This window comes from Podarcis pityusensis, assembly GCF_964106645.2.
Source record: "Podarcis pityusensis genome assembly, chromosome: 8".
In the NCBI taxonomy this organism is placed as follows: Eukaryota; Metazoa; Chordata; class Lepidosauria; order Squamata; family Lacertidae; genus Podarcis; species Podarcis pityusensis.
In genome coordinates, this window is record NC_138033.1 from 24,961,400 (window position 1) to 24,984,872 (window position 23,473).

Consider the following 23,473-nt stretch of genomic DNA (forward strand, 5'->3'; position numbering starts at 1 on the left):
ATATTCATTTTTTGGTGTAGCTCTATTTTATTTTGAAGGCATGTTTAAATACAATTAAATTAAAATTATTAAATCAAAGCAAGCGGGCCACGGAAAAATTATCAAACATTTACCGGTCCGCGGCGATAAAAAGGTTGGGGAGCACTGGTTTAAACCACCGCCAGTTTCGTTTGCTACTGGATGAGGTGGAAAGCACATATTCTGACCTCCTGCTCCACAACAAGGTCCGGTGGCTGTCCAGAGGCGAGGTGCTAAAATGCTTTGTCACATGTTTGGAAGAAGTAAAAACCTTCCTGGCCAGCAAAGAGCTCACCTTTGCTGAGCTGGAACAGCCAGAGTGGCTGGAAAAATTACATTTTATGGTAGACATGACAGCCCATCTAAACACGCTAAATACACCCTTCAGGGGAAAGGAGGCACAGCCCTGCACATGCTGGGGGAGGTTTTGGCATTCGAGTGCAAGTTGACAGTGTTTGTCAAAGATTTCCAGAGAGGTACACTGTCTCAACTTTCCCTCTTTGACAGAGTTCAAACAAAGTCATGATATGATAAATTTGGAATATTTCAAGTCTGCAATCACCGTAATGCAAAGCTCGTTTGGGAAACGATTCTGTGAGTTCAGAGAGGAAAAAACCACATTATCCTTCCCTGTCACTCCCCTGGCGATCGATCCATCCCTATTGAATATGACTGCATTTGCAGGTGTAAGTCAACCTGATCTTGAGATGGAACTGGCCGATATAGCCGACAAAGATATATGGGTGTCCAAGTTCAAATGCTTGACCGCTACTCTTGAGGATGTTGCCTGTCAGAAGGCCATTCTGGCTCAGAATTATAAATGGAGTGATATTGAAAACCTTCCCAAACAGGACAAACTTGTATTCAAAACATGGAATGCCATCCCCAACACTTATATAAACATGAAAAAGTATGCATTTGGAGTCCTGTCGATCTTCGGTTCCACATATGTATGTGAGCAGGTCTTCTCCAACATGAACTATATTAAAAACAAACATCGATCACGCCTCACAGATGACAGCTTGCAAGCCTGTGTGAAAATGAAGGTGACGTCTTACAGCCCTGATGTGCAGACACTGAGCACTGAGGTTCAGGAGCAAAAGTCCCATTAACCCTGTAAATTAAAAGTGAAAGTCCTTTTTTTCTTCAGATTGAAAGCTGACTGCACGATCCTGTATATATAGCATTAAGGTAAGAAACAATATATGCAGTGTTATATTTGTTTTAAATGTCGCAATGGTTTTGCGGCTCCCAGGTTTTTTTTCCTTCGGAAACGGGTCCAAGTGGCTCTTTTTGTCTTAAAGGTTGCAGACCCCTGGCCTAGAGCCAGCAGGCAGGGAAACAGATACATCCTCAACATAGTGGATTACACAACCGAATATCCAGAAGCCATTCCATTGAGAAACATTGAAACAGAAACGGTGGCAACCGCTTTAATTAACTATATGAGTAGGTTGGGCTTTGCCAGTGAAATCATCACTGACTTGGGTTCTTCTTTCACATCAAGACTAATGAAAAGACTATGGGAAGTGTGTGGTATTAAGCATTTAACATCAACACCTTACCACCCTGAAACTAATGGATTAGTTGAAAGATTTAATGGAACCCGAATGAGAATGATTAAAGCCTATACCGCAGATAATCCCAATGATTGGGACAAAATACAACCACTACTGTATGCATATAGGGATGTACCCCAAGAAAGTACCGGGTTTAGCCCATCTGAATTATTGATGGGACGTAAAGTAAAAGGGCCCCTGGACCTACTTTGCATGAATTGGGAAGAACAGTGAGATCAAGATCCAGAGTCCATAGTAGAGTATTTGTTTAATCTGCAGAATACCTTAAAGAGATCCAATTAAAGGAAACAAACTACAATTAGCTTGGGAAGGACCATATAAAATAATAGCCAAAATGAATGAAGTAAATTATGTGATCCAGCAAGGAGAGGAAGGGCGGAAAGTGGTGCATATAAATATGACCAAACCTTATTTTAGAACAGAAAACTGGGCACTGTATGCCCTACGAGAGGATCCATGTGAACCAGACATACCATGCTGGGGGGACGAGAGAGTCCCAGGGTAGTTTAAAGGACATAAAATTGGCTCAGTCTTTAACCCTTGAATTGCAAGATGTAAAACAGATCTTGAAGGAATATGAATCCTTATTCAGTAATATTCCAGGAGTGGCCAAGGGTGTGGAACATCGGATAGACACAGGGGAAGCCAAACCAATTGCTGTGAACCCCTACCGGATAACAGGAGGATGCTTCAAATGCCGGAATTGGAGCCGTATTATGCCAGCCAGGACCAGAGGGAGACCTGCATCAACCACCTACATCAGCAAAAAGTTACTGCCTAGAGAAAAGCACCTCTCAACAGTTGAGAAAGAATGCTTGGAAACTGTGCGGGCCCTTCAAAGATTGAAGCCGTACATCTGGGGATGAAGCTTTGTGTTATGTACAGACCACTCACCGTTGATATGGCTGCGATCGATTTAGAGTAATAGTTGCTGCGGTGGGCCTTATTACTACAAGACTTCAATTTTACCATCAAAAGTGTGAAAGGATTCTTGAACATTGTGGCGGAAGCCTTATCACGAAAACCAGAGAGTGAAGGATGAACAGAGACAATCAATAATTTACTTGTTTATGTACATATATAGAGAGAGAAAAACAAAACAAAAAAACTGTTTGATCAGTTAACTCTCCTGAATCAAAACTTCTTAAGGGAGGAGGTATGTGACGTTAACATGAGAGTGCTGGAGGTGAAATAGTTAAACAGGTTACCCAATCAGGACCCAGGGGGTAGAGTCAGAGGGACTATAAAACCAGCTCTGGGAGGGGCAGTTTGTTGGGGAATTCCTGGAGGGTCTCTCCTTCAAATTTGAAGGAAGAAAGCAAAGAATTAAGACTGTTGGAGAGAAAGACAAAATTCTGCAAAAGCACTTGGTTGAACTTGGATTGACAAGATAAAGGCCCATAATGGTTTTAAAAATCATCTCTTAGAAAGGAAAACACCCAGTTGGCTTTCGCCAATGGAGGCAAAGGCCCAGAAAAAGTTAAATATGGAAACTAATTGGTTGAGATATTCAGATCTATTACTGGAAGATAAAGAAGGATTTAAATTAAAACCATTTGATCAAATTAAAGATTAAAGTAAATCAGTTACACTACCACCAGATCAATGAACTGTATAAACTAGACAAGAAAAATGGTTTTGGATCGGAAAAAACCAAGTTGGAAACAGAGTTGCTAGATTCTAAAGTTAAAAATTTGTCTAAAATGTATAATCTATTGTTGGAATGGCATGCAAAGGACGAACAAGTTAAATCTGTGATGATAGATTGGGGCAAGAGATGTGGGACATAACATAATGTTTGAAGACTGGGAAAGGTTGTGGAGGAAAGGGGTCAAGTTCACTGTATGTACGGTGTTAAAGGAAAATATTATGAAAATTATGTTTAGATGGTACTTAACTCCTGTAAAATTAGCAAAGATATATCACAATAGTGATAATCTATGTTGAAAATGTAAAGAAAAAGAAGGTACCTTTTATCATATGTGGTGGACCTGCCCCAAGGTGAAAGACTTCTGGGAGAAGATTTATAAATTGGAAAAAAAATAATAATGTTGAAATATACATTTATTAAGAAACCAGAGGCCTTTCTTCTTGGAATAACAGGTTTGGAATTGCCCAAGAAAGATGTTAGATTGTTTTTGTACGCCACAACTGCACCTAGAATTTTGTTGGCACTTCTTGTGTTTTCCAATTCATGGCTAACAAGTGGAGGAATGGCAGATGAAGATGATGGACTTTTCGGAGCTAGCCGACCTGACTGGAAGAGTCCGCGACCAGGAGGAGGAGGAGTACTAGGAGGAATGGATGAAATTCAAAGACTATTTAGTTAGATATGCTAAGATAATTTAAATAGAAATACTTGCAAATACCAAATAGGCTTAGGATTTAAATATGTGACGTTCTAGAGTAATATGTTTAAATTTAAAATGAAAAGAAAGATGTTAATTGATTAAGTAAATTTTGAGAAATTTGTTTTGGAAAACTGTTACAATGATATACATTGAAACTCAGCCAGGGGGATTTGAGGAAGTCACTTAATGTTATTAAGAGTGGAATAATTACAGTTAGTATTTATGTTTGTTATAAATTTTGGAAAATCACTAAAATTTTGGAGGGGAAAAAGAGTAGAGTTCGTTGGGTGGCGTGGGAGTGAATTGGGATAGTTTGTGGGTAGGTTGAGTTAGTGTAGCAAAATAAGCTGAGTCAGGAATAGCTGGGAGCTAGGAAAACAAATATCTGAGAACTGGTTTAGTGAATGAGAGCAGGTAGCGGAAGTTATAGGTCTGGATAGGCACCCCATGATTGTAATTGACTGATACCGTTTATGAAACCACACGCTTATTAAACTGCAATAAATAAACAAACGTTTATGTTCCAATTTAACTCTGACTGGACTCAGTATTGTACCAGGTAGGGCCTGGGTTGTGGCAGCGAGAAACAAAGTGGTGGCACAGGGATCAATAGATGGTGAAACGTCCGGGGACCCTGTGTGATCGCCACAGTCGGTTGCTGAAAGGAGTGTTAACTGGTAACTGCTTGGATGCAGTCTTCTCATGACTCACTACTATCTAGTATATAGTTTATCTATCATGTAACCTAAGCCTGCCTTCAGGAATAACTCTGTAAACCCAAATGAATCTGATAGTAGTTTATCTTAATATGATTCAGATTCATGTTTGTTTTCTTTAAGAGGGACAGAAAGGGATTATCACCAGGGAAAGGAATTGCTGGACAAACAAACTGAATTGGAATACAAAAGAGGGAGGTATGAGGAGGTCCAGAAAATAAGTAAATTCAAAAGTAGTGATGAAAAGATGGAATTGTTTTTAACTGTTTTTTTATTTTTTTCTTTCTGTATTTTGTATTGTGTATTTTTCTTTTTACTTTTAAATTCTTGTTTTTATTGATGTGTCTTTTATCTGAAACTTTAATAAATATCTTTTTTTTTTTAAAAAAGAAAGGGATTATCACCAGGAAGGTATAATTATTGATAGGACTCAAATGAGTTAGCAACCCGCTTGTCGCTGCATAATCTCAAACAGGGGATTGTTTAAACTCTGCTAAATTTTATGAATGTTTCCACAAGATGAACAGGCGCTAAAGGCAGAGTGCGGACAAATGAGCAAAGAGCTCCATGTTCCGTATCTGCCGAATGTGGGCTGTGGAGTCTTTCTCCTGTGTCTTTCCCAAAGGAAAATGCCCTCCCAGTAACAGAAGAAAGAGGGTCTCCCAAGACCTTTAGTGAGCTCTCAGCATGGGGCCACTGATGGGGCAGCACAAGTGGGGCTCCTCTGCTTTGCCTGCACTGTGTGCTCCTCACGCCTCACCCTCTCAGCAACCGGCAGCAACACCCAATTATCTGGAAGGCAGGTGAGCAACGACGCCCCACCTCCATTGCCCCACCAACTGCCAATCTGGGGCCCTGCCTGGTACTGCTGTCTCCGCTGCCACTGGAGTTCCCAGTGTGCCAGTTTGCTCCTGCATCTGCTCACTCATCCAACCCCAAACTACCTCCATATGTATTATGTAGTGGCCGTTACAATGGGCTACTGCTCAGCTCTGTACGGCAGCAGGTGGCTGAGTCAACTGATTTCGGTCACTGACCAGAGTGTATAGGTGGCTGCCGTGTCAGATTTTCCAGGGTGCAGTGCCCAGCATAGACCCTAGGGTCCTCAGCAGCTGCTATGAGCGGCTGAACTTGCCGAGCCAAGACATAGCCACCACATTCCTTGATTTCATTCAGAAAATGGGCAGAAAAAGAATCTCCTGGGTCTGGGTGTTTCAGGACATCATCTTTAGAAATCAATTGAAATGGCAAGGTTTCTTCCAAGGAACTACAGGAATTTAACATTTTCAGCTTTGGAAGTGAGAAGGGACAATTTCCCCCCCTTTCAGGACAAAGCCCTGGTTCAGGCAGCAGCAATTTGACACCCGGCAGGGCTGGGCAGCGGTGAGGGCCTGCAAGGGCGCCTGATGCAACTGGAGGGAGGGATTGTTCTCCAGAGCCTCATGGACATGTCCGCTTTTGAGGCTGACTAACCCCACCCTCCGGCTTCCTCTCCTGTAGACCTTTTCTTGACCCACTCCCTCTCCCTGTGATTCCTCAGCTGCAGTAGGCTCAGAACAGATGATGGTCACCTGCCTCGTGAAGCCCAGATGCTGCAATCAACATGCAAGGTATAAAAGGGAAGCAGAGCTAAGGTGCTGGGTCTACTCAACTGCCCTTGTTGGTGGTCCTTGGTCTCGGATGCTCTACGACTGCTACGGGACTGTGTTGATTGATCCTGGACTGTGTTTCCTGACTTTGGGCACTTTGCTTACATGGATCAACCCAATGAATTGTTTAATTTTGGACTTGGCATACAGCCAGTGGGACTTGCTGCTAGGTAGGCCAAGGAGTTGGGCATCTCAGGCTGATGGTACAATACAAGCAAAATTCCACCAGAGTGTTACAAAACTCAAAATGCCAGAATAGGGTGCAGACCAGGAGTGGAAGGTTTTGTTGTTCCTGGGATTGGATAACAGCATAAACTGTGGAAAATCTGCCCAGGAGGGAATATTTATAGCCGTTGAAAAATATGGTTTATTCACCTATTTACACCTTCAGTCCGCATGGGGGGAGTCCAGATCTTAAAGCATGGCCAAAAGCATTGCTGACCTTTCCTTTTCCCCTTTCTTCCTTCCTTCTGCCCAGAAGCCCCTGTGTCTGAGCTCCCCTTTCCTGTCCCCAAGACAGTTACCCCAGCAACCTTTGTGACATCTGACTCCCCAGGTCAAAGGATCCTTCTATGGCCCTTCAAACACCTTGTCTGTTCTTCCCCCAGCCAGCCGGGCTGGTCTGCATAAGCCAGCACAGGAATTCCTTTGCAGCTTGCATTCTCCCTTCATACCACAAATAACCAAAATCCTAGCATTTATTAATTTCTAAGTTTATCCTGCCTATAACAATTCTTTATTAAGTTGCTTTGAGGTTGTTGTTTGGTATGAAGCAATGAACAAATGCAATAAATAAAAACAGCATATGAAAAGAAATGTACACCCTTGTACCATAACTTCCAGCTATCAACTCCAATAGTCCAAATTGTACAACAGCAGCAACTCCCCCTGCCCCTTTTTTGTACTTGCCAATGCTAGAGGGATAGGTAAGAGTTTTCTCAGGAATCCTGCCATTTTGATAGGTTTCTGGAGGTGCAAGTGCCGCCTGAACAGGTTTGTTTTGAGGGAGGGGTGCAAATGCTAAGAACTGTCCTGTGCAATTTTCTTTCCTTCTTTGACCACAATGGGGGCAGACATATTTTCTCTCAAGTATGTATGTCTGGGAGCAATACGGCATATTCTGACATTCTGTCTGACATGGGCCTTCTGCCTCAGGAACTTGCCCACGTGGTTCAGAGAGCAGAAGCAGTTTTAGGGTAGTGTGACGGCACTGGGTCCCATGCCACAGGGCACACAATGACAATGCTATAGAACACAGCATGAGAAATGCTCCCTTGCTTTTTTTTCCAGAGAGGGTGCTTTTGCCCTCTCTCAAAACCTACCTATGGCAAGAAGCTTTATCAGACAAACTTACTTGGCAATCTAAATTGGCCACAGGGGAAACAAAGGGCAGGTTCTGTCAGGTATAATGGAGTTTCTGAGGTACAGAAGCCAACGGAAGTATTCTAGTTTGGAGGGTTCTCAAGGGAACAGAAATGCAGCTGGGATGAGCTTAGTGAGTTATCCCTCCCTCAAGGCCAAACTGCCCCAGGACTGTCTACAACTGCAGTTTGATGGGGGTTCATTCTTTTCCTCTCTCCCTGTTCTTTTCCTCTCTCATTATGGACTGATTTTTACTTAGTGTAAGTTTTATTCTACTGTTATGTATTTTTGCTGCAAGTGGATTATTAAGAGATTACTATTCCAGGGATCTGTTATTGAACTGTTAAGCTTATTTTTACCTTAGTAAACTATTACTAATGAAATTAATACATCCCTTTGGAGCTGGTACTCTGCAATCAACTGAGTAGGCATGCCCCCAGAGTCTTTAGGGCATGAAGCTTGACAGGTTCTGTGAAAACCTGTTCCTTTTTCTTTCCTATATCAACTCCAACCCTGGAGAACCCAGACTACCTTTAGCTCATTGTATTGTAAATTAGGATGTGTGATTCCTAACTCTGCTTCACAGTCACACATACCTCTTTTCTGTTGTGTACTGATGTATGTATCTTTATAAGACTTATGCCCTTCCTTTGTCACCAGCATTCCTTCTGTGGATATTCAAATTATGGACAGGCTTCTCATCTTAGTTTTGTTTGCTTTGTTTATGTAGAATATATGTTGGTTTCTGTGTTCCTTTGGTTTATTGTACTGTTTCTGAACTTAAGTATTTATTGGGGGGGAACAACCACCCACGGAAATTTTTGGGCTGGGTGCTTCAGCTCAGCATTAGGGTTTTAAGACGGGAGTGTTTTATTTTCCACTATGAATTCTTCAGCCACAGCCATGTTTCCATTGCTCTGCAGTTTTGTCTTTCCCAAAAAACAATCCACCCCACAATCCACCGTGGTAAAATTACATAACGTACATAACTAAATACCAAATTATGTAAGCATAATTGGCATGTTATTCTATCTCATATATTTCAGTATAAAGGAAACTCAATGCAAAAATAATTATTTACATGTTGCTTTCAGTCTGCGAACAGTAACAGTGGCAAATACAGATAGTATTCACTGAATTGATTTTTGTTGTGGCCAAGGGACAAATAAATGAAAATTGGCGCTTTCCGTTCTTTTATTTCCATCAGTATTTCCTGATATCTCTACTCAGCACTTAATGAACCCATTATAATCCAGCACTGAAGGGGCCTAATTTTACTAAAAAGTTTGTTGTGCAAACAGATGCATTTGATGCAGGGCTAAGGAACCCTCTTCCTTTCCCAGATGGTAGTTTTCAATACCCAGTTCTTATTCATGATGTAATTTTTGAAGGGAACAAAGAAACCCAGTGGGCTTTTAATTTTGTTGTTTTCAGCTGAAGTAGCCCCTTTTGCCTCATTACGGGTAATCTATAGTAGCACCAAAAAGTCAACGCATCAAGTTCCATTATTGATGGGGTTTTTCCTTTGGGCTGGTCATCATAAGAGGAACAACCAAGCTGCCAGATTAGAACAAGAAACAAGTGGCAAAACTGCTGACTGCACTGGAGTCCAAGTTCCCCCAGGAAGCTGTTGAATAGTTTGTAAATGTTAGGGTTCATCGTTGTTTCACAAGGTGTGTACCACTTTAAAAGCCAGGGTGCATATCCTGACCTAGTTTTTACAGCTGTGTAGCAGTGTAGCAGGTGCTGATAAGTCACTGTAATTAGCTGTGTCAGCAATTGTGAATGATATATATATAATGTGCAGTATGTACCTTACTCTGCCATGGTGGATGGATGGGCGATGATTATAGACGCTATGTAAGATGTATGTTAAGCGTTTTGTTATTAAACCATGCAATGTTATTTTTGCGTCTTTTCAGTGTTTCCATCTGTGTGGTCTACTCTGCACGCACTCTGTGGCATGTTTTAAATGCCTAATACCAAACCCGATCTAATGGAAAGAGGGGAAGAAAATCATGATCTATCAGCTGGAACCTGGGAGCCCTACCAAAAACTGAAGCTTGGTCAGGATCAGGGGCTGACTATCATGACGATAGAACAGGTTCATTTGTATGCTACCCCTGAACCTGATATATTCCTTTAGTGTTGTAACAGGACATGTCAGCCTCAGCAGATATGACACAGACCTTCTCTGTCTGTATGTCGTTGACCAACCCACCGTCAGAAGCACTAAAGCCCCCATAAAAAGTCCCCAAATTGCAAGGAGTGCTGTTAGCAATCAGCTTTTCACTGATTAACTCATCCTTAAATCTCCCAAGAAGGGCTGCTGAAACTACTACTACTGAAAGGTAGAACGAGAAATGAGGATATATTTCAGGCTTTTTTCAAAAAAAATATTTTTATTAAAGATTTCTTAGTTTACAAAAATACGCGCATTGTCTTTTTTTTTTTTAAAGTTGTGTTTTCTACAGATCAGTTTCATTTGTGATGAGACATTAAGTGTTGCATACAGTGTTGAGAACTATGCTACAAGAAGCCTCTGGTAAATCATCAAGGAGAGAGAAACTTGTGTGGGGTTTCCCAAGGCATTCGAGCAGGGGTTAAGCATTGCTGCTGGAACCATGCGGCACAAAATGGCTTCTGAAATACCCACTGAGGGTTTTATTTATTTATTTAAACATTTCTATCGCACCCTACATGCATAAAGCCATTTGGGACACCACAATTCCATAAAATATAAATTTATTCTGTTGTCAGACATGAGTGTTGCATTCAGTGTTGAGAACTATGCTACAAGCATGCCTGCCTCTTCACCAATTATCATCTGTTACCATTGATGGGGGACCAGCAATGATTGGCTGTCAGTGGGTTCATTGCTCACTGCCTAAAAGACTATTGCCCTTAGTTTGTGTTATTACCCATCAAGAAGCATATTTTTAATAAAAGAGTTTTCATGGTGACTGTGGTCTCCCCCCTTATTTCCTTTATTTTTTCTTACACAGAGGAATCCTGACCATCAGTAAGATCACTGTTCCTAATGCCTAAGGTGAATGAAACGTTCAAGCCAAGTCTTTATGATTACAGCCACAGAACAGCCATGGGAGGATTAGAGATTGTGCATGCAGCTTTTGTGTTCACTGCACTATGTCAGATTACCAGCGAGAAAACCTCACTTTTGGTGAGATAGAAAAGTTGAGAAGCATTACTTTGGGGTTACCAGTTAACACAGCATTGTTGCCATAGGTGCTCATTAAGATATCTGTTAACAGCTTCTGCTCAGGAGAGAGTATAGCTGAGAACTAGTGCATTAGTGGATAGATTGATGAGCTACGGATGGAGGCTATTAAAATCCCTGCTCGGCCTTAAAAAAGTTTTCATTTATTTCTCCAGTTGTGCTAAGAACAATGAATCTGCTCAGCCTTTAGGGTTATTTTTGACCGTCACTAGCTCTCAGCCTAACCTAGGAACTATAGGAAGGTGAGCTCAATATAGGAAGAAGCTCAATAGTGACAGGCAGTGGGTCTCCAGTTTTGGAAAGGGAAGGCCCCACTTGGAGAGATGCCAGGCATTGAACTTGGGACCTTCCGCATGCAAAGTGGATGATCTACCAAGGAGCCACAGCCCTTTCCACAATGTGCCTCACAGGGCTGCTGCGAGGATAAACTGGGTGGTAGAGAACAATCTGTGATGCCTTATGCTCCCTGGAGAAAGAGTTGAACATAAAAGAAACAGGTAACTTTAATCTGCATGATTCCTAAACAGAACAAAATGGTGATCTAACTGAAGCCCCTGGTTTCTCCATTATGTGGGAGTATGCTGTGGAATTACCATATATGGAAGAAAAGGAGGGAATCTCTCTTGAGGGATTGCTGAAGCCTAACCATTTTAAAAGTTTTTAATCTTCACTTGTTTTTGTTTAGTTTCACTTCAGAGTCCTGTTTAATTTTAAGCAATATATAAATTGTTCAAATAAAATAAACAAATACAAAAATATCCAATGGGAAGTTTGTACACATTTGGAAGTATTGTCATGGCTCCCCCTCCTCAGGGTTGAGAACATGAACTTTTAAGCAGCAGCAACAAGTTTTATTTATTTTAATCACGGCACAGAAGGGACAAAGCACACTTCTGTGTGGATGAGCGATGTGCCTCAGTCAATTGCTGAGGAAAAACAATTTCAAATTAATACTCCCATTCTAATTATTATCTTCTCTGAAGAAAAGCCCTGTTGTTTTAATGAATATAATGAAGCAAATTACAACTTTTGGGGTAGTGGGTATTGAAAAAAGTGTCAAGAATGCTGCATTTCCTACAAATATTTCCTTGATGGCATAAATTAGGCTCAAATTACACTGGTGCAACCCTTTTGAAATATAATTGTTTTTAAAGAGTGCAGACAGAGCAAGGAAGAACACAGGCTTCCAGTGGAAGGAAAATGAAAGGAAAGCAACCTTAAGCTCCTCTCCCCAAACCATAATGGCTATCTAAGCTAAGAGAAGTCTGGTTGATATGACTGAAATAAAAGAAATGGCACTAGCTCTTGGCCTACGGCAACACGTACACGCCAGCCAGTTTGCAAACCTCCAGGACTTACCCAACCCACCACCCCCTTGCAAAGCCCTTTTCAATCTGAGTCCCCAAACAGGAGGGCTGGAGATCGTGAAGCAGTGGGCCAAACCAACTCATGGCAAACATTGGGGAGGGGTGAGAGTGTTCAGTTTCTTTTTTTCCTTTGAAACCCAAGCATTACTATTTTTGTTTGCCCCTACTCTACCTTGGCACCATAAAACCGGCATGCACTTCACATATTCTTCAAGATGGCATACTGGATGTAGTGCTTTCCATAGCTGGAGGCTCAAAGTTTTGTCCCCCTTCATGTAGCAGAGTTGGTTTCTCCCCCTGTGAGTCATCATCAAGAAGGGGAGTGAAACCTATGTGGGGTTTCCCAAGGCATTTCAGCAGGGGTTAAGGAACCATTCATTTGACACAAAATGGCTTCTGAAATACCCACTGAGGGTTTTATTTATTTATTTAAACATTTCTATCGCACTCTGCATGTGTAAAGCCATTTGGGTCACTACAATTCCATAACATATAAATATAAAATTAAGGCCTATATATTTAAATCAATACAATATTAGACAACTTTAAACAATCCCCAAATAATTCTGGGAACTGTAGTTTGCTAAAGGCACTAAGAGTTGTTGGAAGACCCCTGTTCCCCTCACAGAGCTACAATTCTCAGAGGAGCTTGGCAATCCCTATTGCCAGGAAATTCTGGGAATTGTAGCTCTGTGAGGGGAACAGGGGTCTACTAACAACTGTCAGCACCCTTAACTAAGTGCAATTCCCAGTATTATTTGGAGGAAGTTGTGACTGTTCAAAGTTGTATAATACTGCTTTAAATTTCTAGTGCAGATGGGACCAATAAGAATCCGGTTAACTGCATTTGTGCATATGTTCTCAACCAACACAGATTGCTGTGACTCTTGGCTCAAGAACAGAGTAAATTAGCAATGAAATCAGCAAGCCAAGCTTAGACTGAAAGAATATGCCATTTATTACAAAATATGATTGGTATCATGATACAGAACAGAAAAGTTAGTTTTCATAGGCAGGTTGGAGTGACAGCTCTTTGGTTAAATCCAAGAAGGAGCAGAGATGGAAGGATCCTGAGGACAAGAAGGAGAACAGCGTAACACCAGAGAAATAGGTGCAAATCCTATTTGGGTTATTTAACAAGACACAAGGCAGGGGAATCTGCAACTTCCATATGTGGTTGGTGTGGGATAACCAGCTTCGTATAACCAACATGTATTTTAATGAATGAATGAAGATATTACCATAGAGTAAGCTATCCTGCCAGGTTTAGCTACATGTCCACTTCCCCTCACCTTGGTAGGAACCAATATTTCCCTTTGTTCTCCCCTAGTCTTCAGTGTGTGAAGAGGTTTGAGCTGGTTGCTCCATCTCAACCGCACGGCTCTCACAAGCCACTTTTGAATTCCTATACCAGTAAGTAAGTAACATTAAACAATTTGCATCTAAGCTGAGTTTTACTGCCTGTGCAACCTTTTCTGAAGCACATGAATCTGACATTTGGAGAATTTATAAGTAAACCTTAAAAAAAAAAAACCTTTACCAACCTTGTGGTCTTTTCCCTATGCTGGGGGGAAAGGGAAACTTTGGAAAGAAACTTTGAGGGAACATTCTGGAACTCACTCAGCTCCTCACAGGTAGTTGTGATGAACCTGGGGACAGAACCCCATTCTTCAGGGAATGAGGCTGGGGACCAGTGTGCACATAAAGTCTCCATTTTAGTAAGGAGTAGGGCACACGCATACCATTGCACAAAGGTGGGTTGGAAGATGCAGTTCAAAAGCACGTCAAAGTGCAAGTAGATAAATAGGTACCGCTCCGGCAGGAAGGTAAACAGCGTTTCCATGCGCTGCTCTGGTTTCGCCAGAAGTGGCTTAGTCATGCTGGCCACATGACCCGGAAAAACTGTCTGCAGACAAACGTCGGCTCCTTCAGCCAGTAAAGCAAAATGAGCACCGCAAACCCAGAGTCATTCACAACTGGACCTAACTGTCAGGGGTCCTTTACCGTTTTTTTGTGTGTATTGTTATACAACTGAATGACATTTTTTAAAAACTGTCAACTCACATCAAAATGTAATTTTCTTTGCTGAAACCTTTTATTAAGAAATAATAAATTAAATACTGGATTTCTGTGAAAGAATTCATTTCAAGGTGAAGTGTGTGAGGACTTGAATGGATGGATGTCCGTGGCTAGGGGCGTAATCTGGACTGGGCGCAAGATCACCTAGCTATGGCTCTGTGTTCAAATGCCCTCTTGAAATTCCCCTTAGTCTCACACTTCTTCTTTTATTATTATAAAGATTTTTATTGGTTTTACATATAATCACATTACGTACCATCGTACCCTCTTATTTTATCTCTTTGGCTCAACTGAACCTATTGACTTCCCTCCCTCCCATCTGATGTTTTACAAAATTAAACTTTACATCTTTACAATTTGCTTCGTTTCCTATCCTTGTTATATATCATTGCCCAAAATATTATATTACTCAACCTGAATAGGTAGCAATTTCATCTTACAAATCTTCAGATGTTAATTGCTTACAGTTGTCTTTCAAATATAATATAAATTTATTCCAGTCTTTTTGGAATGCTTGGTCTTGCTGGTTCCAGATTCTTCCCATCAGTTTCGCCAGTTCTGCAAAGTCCATCAGCCATGCACCCCACTTCTCTGCTCATATATAGGTGCTTTTATCAGGGTCATCTTTGACTAAACCATTCCCTGCATAGTAGCAGTAAACAATGGTATTAAGCAGTAAAGGGTGGCTATCATTATTTCTATTTAGTCAGTTTACTCTTAATAAAAACATTGGTTGAGTTGTGTTTAGCCTTCACCCTATGTTGGGCAAGAGATTCCTGTATTGCAGGGGGTGACATCTTATACCACTGAAGTCGCTGCACTGTAGAATTTTTCTTCGTGCCTAACAGTGTGTTGTCGCTCTGAACAATATGATGCAAAAAGGGAATGTTAGACTTACCATGAAAATTCATTCTCTCCAGTGGAGTGGGTTGCAATTCCCACTTGCTTTCTAAGTAGGGATATTATAATGAGCTTCTGCTAAAGACCCCTGCCCTCTCCCCGTCCAAAAAACACCCATACCCAACCCTACAATTTTCTGTTTCCACTGAGAAGTTTCAGTCTGTAAGTGATTTCCCTATACACTGGTACCTCAGGTTAAGTACTTAATTCATTCTGGAGGTCCGTACTTAACCTGAAACTGTTCTTAACCTGAAGCACCACTTTAGCTAATGGGGCCTCCTGCTGCTGCTGCGCCTCCGGAGCCTGATTTCTGTTCTCATCCTGAAGCAACGTTCTTAACCTGAAGCACTATTTCTGGGTTAGCGGAGTCTGTAACCTGAAGCATATGTAACCTGAGGTACCACTGTACGATATAGCTGCATTAAGAAGTAACGAACAGCTCCACCATGAGGTCAGCCAAGGCAAGCACACCCCACTGTGAATTCTGGTATCATTTAAACTGGCAGGCGGATAGTTCTGATCCTGTAGAGTTCTCTGCTCAAGCCACATTAAAATGCAGCACCCTAAGCAGGGATGGCCTAAGACATTTTGGTACTTGAGGCAAACCACAAAATGGCACGTCCTCCTGCCAAGGAAGAAGAGGTGAATGAAGATCTTCACCAGGAACAAGAGGTGGAAGGAAGAGACAAATCAACCTTACCCAATGGCTGAAGTGGAAATCAAAGGCTATGGGGGGGGGGGATTTCACCAGGTGGGTGCAGAACCTAGGAGACCCCAGAGGACAGAGCCCCACCATTTCCTCTCGGAGAAGCCAGTATAAGTTGCAATTTCAGCTGAATTTGGGGAAGCCACTTGAAGCATCTGTTGCACTGAGCTGTGTGAATAGCTTTGGTTTGATTTGCTCATTGCAAACAGCTGAAAGTCTGTAAATTTTGACAATAAACCTGATTTGCAATGGTGGTTGAATAATTTTGATTTCAACTGTAAGCCATCCATGTGTACCTATGGCCATAAAGCCTGAGTAGAATCCGGAGGGAGGTCGGTTAACCTCATATTTTGGCCACAAACATCTCTGTAGGGGTGGCCCAAGCCTGTGGCAGAAAACTCCCAGACGGCAATACATCAAAACTGAATTTGCTACCCAGAATATCACCCCAAATATATTCTTAGGGTCATCCCCAACTGCATATGTGAATTTAAAGGTAAAGGGACCCCTGACCAGTAGGTCCAGTCGCGGATAATTCTGGGGTTGTGGTGCTCATCTTGCTTTACTGGCCGAGGGAGCCGGCATCCAGCTTCCGGGTCATGTGGCCAGCATGACCAAGCCACTTCTGGCAAACCAGAGCAGCGCACAGAAATACCGTTTACCTTCCTGCCGGAGCGGTACCTATTTATCTACTTGCACTTTGACATGCTTTTGAACTGCTAGGTTGGCAAGAGCAGGGACCGAGCAACGGGAGCTCATCCCGTCGCGGGGATTCGAACCGCCAACCTTCCGATCGACAAGTCCTAGGCTCAGTGGTTTAGACCACAGTGCCACCCACATCCCATATGTGAATTTAGGCATCTTCAAATTGAAAGGGAAGCCAAGGACTGTCTCTGCTTTACAGTTAACTGAGACAAGCCCCTACTGAATTGCCATATAAACATTCAAAGAGGCAAGCTGTACAGGAAGGCATTTAGACATTATGCATTCATGAACAGCTCACCAGTTTCACATTTAATAATGAAAACCATACAATTATGCAGGAGTGAAGATTGATATGTAATGTGATTGCACCTGGCTCCATTCATTTTTACCCCACTGATGTAGCAGAGGTTAAAAAGATAGCAAATATTTCACAAATCTTAATAGCTTACTGCTTTGATTAGTAAATGCAGCCTCAAGGGAAGGGAGGTCTACAAACTTGTGCGCCAAATGTCAGAGCGCCAGGCATAAAAAAATAGGATCTTCCCCAAAATAGAGCGCTCTCTTGAGAACAGTTTGTACCTAGCGAAGCAACCCTTTCAGGATCGGTATGCACAATTTCTTACAGATATCCCTAAGAGAGGGATCTTTCTACTGAAAGCAAGCCAGAATATCAGCCAGCCTTGTCTTCATCCTTGGGTGCACACGTGTAGCCAACTGGTCTAGGTACAAACTGTCCTCTTAGCAGATGTCTTCATTTTGCAAAGTCTTTGGAATCAAGCTATTCTGAGCTTTCTATTTCTACAAGAAAACCAGGAGCACTGCAGGGATATGCTGTCAAACACAGGATGATGCATCATTCCCTTACTGATCCTGCCAATACTATTGATTGCCCAGTTACCCACACTATAGAAACGTAATTGTGATGGGTCTAGATAAGGATTTGTAATTTTTCTAGGATACTGGAAACAGAAGACATGAGTTTTTCTACTAGGACTGCGACAAACTTTCCCTGAGAAAATATCCATGCATCCATGCACACACACACACACAGATTTATGGGACTATAGGATGTGACCCTTTACCAGGTCAGATTATTTGTTCCTAAACCAGCAATTTACTCTGACTAGTAGCAGTGTTCCAAGATTTCAGACAGGTGTGCTTTCAATTACCGTATTTTTTGCTCTATAAGACTCACTTTTTCCCTCCTAAAAAGTAAGGGGAAATGTGTGTGCGTCTTATGGAGTGAATGCAGGCTGCGCAGCTATCCCAGAAGCCGGAACAGCAAGAGGGATTCCTGCTTTCACTGCGCAGCGATTGCTCTTGCTGTTCTGGCTTCTGAGATTCAGAATTATTTTTTTTCTTGTTTTCCTCCTCCAAAAACTAGGTGCGTCTTATAGAGTGAAAAATATGGTACCTGGTACCTCTTCCTTTAGGATCAGGGACAGGGCTGCATTTCCTTGTGGATAACCTTCCAGAGACTGCATGGGAGAACTCAGAGGAAAAAGTGGGCAGGACAGCAGGTAAGACTCTGACTTTTATACTTCTACACCCTTCCCCCTCTAGGCAAGTAAGAGGAATGGTCAGAGTTCAAGGGCACATTCCAGCCAGGCAAATGCACTCAAGGACAGCACAGAGTAGAGTTAGTTAGGGGCTTTGGCCTCTGGAGAATCTCATAAAGGCCTGGAGAGCTACATGTGACCCCCAAAGGCTTGAAACTCCCCATCCCTGCTGTAAGTAGATGGGACTCAAGCCCTTGAGCCTGCAAATAATTTGCTATACTCTCCCCCAAGTATAGATATGGCAGCTACCACCCCTCTTGACAGGAGGCATAAAGCAGACCACCATGTACTGGGCCAAACAGCTACCATTCGAGTTTCTCCTAAACTAGCAATTCCTAAACCTTTCCCCTCATGGAAAAATACAGAGATTCTTAGAGGATCATCTAATGGTTTTTCCGCTGATTTTTTATTTAGGAAGTTGGTAAAGTTTCTCTCCCTGCATAAGAAATATAGCCACCATTGAATTCTGCGTTTTTATGCAAAGCTGCTGCTTCGCAAGTTATGCAACTGGGGAGTGTAAAAATCTTGCCTCCGAGCAGGAAGATCAGGTGTTCGTTAGCATACCCACCAACCATGCAAATCTTTGCAGCAAACTAGTGGCACAAGGTCAGAACTGTCTCAAGAACAGAAGGAGGACACCAAAAGAAAACTAGAACAAAAATGCTTTTAATAGCTTAACCCCTTCTCTTCCAGGGATCAGAGAAACAGAAACACCCCATTACCTCCACACCTTCCAAAAAAACTAAGGCAGTTGTTCTGCAAGGACATATACTTTGGGGAAAATCTCATTTCAGATTCCTGAAAAGTTATACGGCAACTGTTTTCCCAGCAGCCAAAATGAAGCTTTTTCTATGCATTCATCATATTTATACACCAGAAGAGATCCCTGTGCTTGATTACAAAAATAGTATTTTGGGGGGCATCTCTCTATTAGAAAGAGTTAACCAAGAGGAAAACAATATGAGTATATCCTCTCCCTGCACACAAGCTAAGGCAGAGGGACAAGATCAATTTAAAAGCGCCTCTTCCTCCATCACGGTTTTCTTCTCTCCATCCACACAGATGCCCCCCTCATTCACAAGTATAGTCTACAAGCCCAGAATCAAGTACTCTAGAATATGGGGCAACCATTAGCCCACTATTAAAACATGAATATTATTTTCAGTTAAGCAGCAACTAAAAATCTATCCATGGCAGAGGAAAGGGATACTTCAGCTGTCATTCCATGGATAGCAGGGAAGGAAAACACAGTGCTCAGCAGCAAAATCAAATAAAATAAAATTAGCTGCCACAGTGGAAGCTCTGCAGAGAGGAATTCCAAACCTATTTCCTACAGAGTTTCTAATCTCAGCATTACTTTTTTTGCACAAGTTTTGGATGTGAAGGTTTGAAAAGGAAGTTGAAGTGGCATGTGGCAAGGACGAAGAAACTGAACATGAGTGAGAAATTACAGACTGTATTGGGGTTATTCCACCAAAGGCTTGTGCACCTCTCCCACCTGTGACCTGCCCTCCACACACTGAAGTGGCTTCGTCTCCAGAACAGAGAAAGGCAAATTACTTTCAGGGTCTCCTCGCTGGACTCCTTATCCCATGGAACACCTAATACATCATCATCATTTATTTGTATGCTGCTTTTCCATAGTCAACCATGCGCAAAGCGGTTTTATTCCTTTTGCTCCATTTATAATAAACAAGAGGCTGCTGATGGTTCTAACGCTGTGGCCAATTGAATCCAATAAACAGGATGCTTGAAGGTCCAAGGAGAATCCAAAAGACTACAACAGGGTAAAACAATATGGTTCTCTTCTGATGTTCTGTACCACAACTTCAGCTGACATGGTCAATGGTCAGGAACAATGGGAGTTGTAGTCTACAGCATCTGGAGGGCAGACACTATGTTGACTATCCCTAGACTGCAATGTTTTTGAAGCAGTGGTCACCCTGCTCTGTCTCTCTTGTCTGCCTGTCTCTCTCTATACACATATACATATACATGTATATATGTTCATATATATATATATATATGTGTGTGTGTGTGTATGTTCTTCTAGAGCAGAGTGGAGGCAGACCCAAGCTTGCACCTTATTTCCTACAGACTGGAGAAAGTGCATTGCCAATGAAATGAAAAAGGCGGCAGGGTGAGCCAGCAAAAACAAGTGGGTGGGATAGGAGAAAAAATATATTTCCTTCCCTCAGAGACCTAAATACTAGGCAATCAACTCAGGGGTTTTTTTTTGGGGGGGGTACTTTTAAACAACTGGAAAGTTCCTGAAATAAGAAAACTGCAAGGGAAAACTCTTACCTACAACTCAGAGAAGATATTCTGTTTTAAAGATCCTTGAAAACACAGCAATGCTCTTGATTTTTAAAGAGAGTGTGGCGTGCAGTGAATATAAAAAAGTGATGGATTGGAAGTGGCTGTCCAGCCAAGACAACAGAATATGGTTTGAGTAAATGGTGAGGGGAGCAATCTACAGTTGGCATAGTCTGGCCCAAGTTTCCTAAGAGTTATGCTGACTGCAAGGGTGTACAATCACCATTTGCTTAGTGACAAAAAATTATGTGAAACCAAGGTCTTTGCTTCTGTATAATATGCATACATCTTGGCTTTGGCAAGGGTTGAGCCAAAAGACAACATAGTTTTTTTTCTGGTTAACATATTGGGGACCATGAAAGGAACAGGATTTCTCAAACCTGGTGCCCCACCAGACATTACTGGACTAAAACAACCACCATCTCTGGCCTCTGGTCATTCTTGCTGGGACAGCTATGTATTTGAGTTCAACATCACCTTGAGCAGCTTTTCTCAACCTTGGGTCCCCAGATGTTGTTGAACTACAACTCCCATCATTCCTAGCTAGCATGACCAGTTGTTGGGGGGTTGGGAGTTGTAGTCCAACAACACCTGGTGCCCCAACAGATCTAGAGAGAACCAAGTTGGAGAATGCTGCACTACATGATGCAAGACTACAGTATGTCATTCTACTCAGAAAGACCATGGGATGCTATTGAAGGTCTTATTTCAGGGCACACATTTTCAAGGGGAGGCAAAGCAAAGATGTTTAATGGAGACAGCAATGTTACAGTCATATTTCTCCTCAACACCCACCCACAAATGGCTGCCTGCCTTGCTTCCAATTCCAAGCATAAATCCCAGAGAAGAGTTACCTGGAAGAGAAGGTCTGAGTTGGTTCAAGACAATGGCGCATTATCAACACCATCACACCCTGAAGTTGTACTGACAGCAGATTTTATGCCACCATTATTTCTGCAACCACTTGCTCCAGAGATGTGACACAAAAGACGTCAAGGTGTGCGCCATGTCCAGAGATCACTTTCCCAAACAAAACACAGGAATTCTGTGTTCCTAAAAGCCAGCCTTAACGTAGCATTTGTCCTGGTCATGCATACCTTTCTCTCTCCGCCCTCCATTCTTACCTCAAGGAACAATGCTAGAATTTAACATAAATGAGGAGAGAACAAATGTTACGTGTATTGCGCAGGGACTCTTGGGCTTAGGTCACAATCATATTTTTAAAAAAGCCACGTTACATCAACTATGTGGTATCCATTTGATGGCTAGAAGCAAACAGGTAAAATGGAGTCATTTAACAAAAAAGAGGAGTCAACATCCTGTGCCACTTTAAAGACTCCTGCCCACCAGAAACAAGGTTTGAGAAAGGATAGGCGGCTCCACTAAGAAGTTCACAAACCCCATGGAGATTCCTCTATGCATGGCAGAGGTGGGAGGTCACACAAATGTCAAGGAAATGAGGAAGGACAACCTTGTGGAGAGCCAGCGAATCAGTTCACTTTCAGCATTCAGTCCCAAGCAGTGATGAGGCATGTCCCACATACGCCACATGCCTAACCATAGACACACAAGAAAGAAAACATTCTGGGAGAAGTTGCCAGGGGTGGGGTGGGGGAATCAGGAGTTTTCCAAAGAGCAGCAACATCAGGTCTTTTTACTAGCTCCAGTCACATAAGTCACAGAGCCCCGTGTCAGGGCCTCTCTCTATTACAGCCATTTCTCTCTCTGCACATGGAAGAAATAAAGTATTGAATACCAGGAAGTCAGTTTCTCTGCCTGGTGTCATGTATTTTGCACCTCCAGAGTCACATGAATTAAGCTGTCCATGTTCTCTCTAGCCACTTGGTTGTGACCATGGCTTTAGATGCAGAGGCTGGGCTCATCAGCTGTCCTGTGGGCTGGAAGAGACACCAGAGAGGCCACAACTATGGGCCAATAGCTAGCAGCAGAGCAGGCAAGCCAAGCTTCAGAGACACAGATCACCGCATTAAACTTAATTCCATAATCCCTGCCCTAGTATTACATTTTATTGAGTTTTTAAACATCCTCTCTGTAAAATGCATTCATGTAGGCAATGCCTCCCGCCGTCCAGGCCATGCAGCAGCGCTGGAGGAGGGGATGGCTACCAGTTTTACACTGCTCACAGACAATGTGGAAAAGGAACCCCTGTACAGACTAGATTCTGCTGGGAGGCAAAACTCAACAGGCCGCGTTACCATGCTGCTCAATAGTGGAACGGGGCAAAAGGTGGGAAGAAATAGTAGCAGCAGTTTAACAAAGCCACTCTTGCCCCTGCTGACGTGTCCTACTCTGTGCATAGTGTGAAACAGTGCAGTCGTTCATCAGAGTTCAAACTGAGCAAACTAGATTTCCCTTCAAACAAAGAAACAAAAACAAAAAAACCCCAAAATCATGGGAAGGAGAGGCAGTTCAGCTTTAGCTGGTCCGGCAGTGGACTTGCCCCTCGGAGCTGTCTTCATCATCTGAGCCTCCAGTCCCACCACTAGTCAGTCCTGTGATCCGGTAGCCCATGTTAAACAGCATCACCTCCAGTGGGTCAGCGTTCATCCGCCTCTGGTTGGCTTGGGAAGCGCCTTCCATGTCTTCCACCACTCGCCCGTTCAGTGCCTCGCTCTGCAAAACAAGAGGAAGGGCAACAGGCAACGTTAGCTGCTCGTGCTGGGCAAACCAAAGTGGGTGGGGCTGCTTTTGGATTTCCAAGCTTAACCCACGGCAGGCACATTGCTCTGAACATCATCATCATCATATTTATTACGTATACCCCACCCATCTGGCCAGGTCTCCCAGCCACTCTGGGTGGCTCCCAATGGAATATAAAAAAAAACCACGATAAAACATCAAACATTAAAAACTTCCCTAAACAGGGCTGCCTTCAGATGTCTTCTAAAAGTCATATAGTTGTTAAT

General features: G+C 42.5%; 1 protein-coding gene and 1 long non-coding RNA gene across 2 annotated transcripts in view; one reads left to right on the forward strand and one right to left on the reverse strand.

The window, feature by feature from the left end:
* Positions 1–5,369: 5,369 nt before the first annotated feature.
* Positions 5,370–14,716, forward strand: LOC308482587. Its single transcript, XR_013989343.1, has 2 exons — positions 5,370–9,022; positions 9,599–14,716. It is a non-coding gene; the product is annotated as an uncharacterized lncRNA (long non-coding RNA).
* A 4,164-nt stretch (positions 14,717–18,880) lies between these two features.
* Positions 18,881–23,473, reverse strand: part of WDTC1 (WD and tetratricopeptide repeats 1) — a 36,255-nt gene continuing 31,662 nt past the window's right edge. Inside the window, exon 16 of the mRNA XM_081015740.1 lies at positions 18,881–23,180. Coding sequence (XP_080871866.1) covers positions 22,983–23,180 — 198 coding nt within the window. The 3' untranslated portion in view covers positions 18,881–22,982. The remainder of the gene's footprint in view (positions 23,181–23,473) is intronic.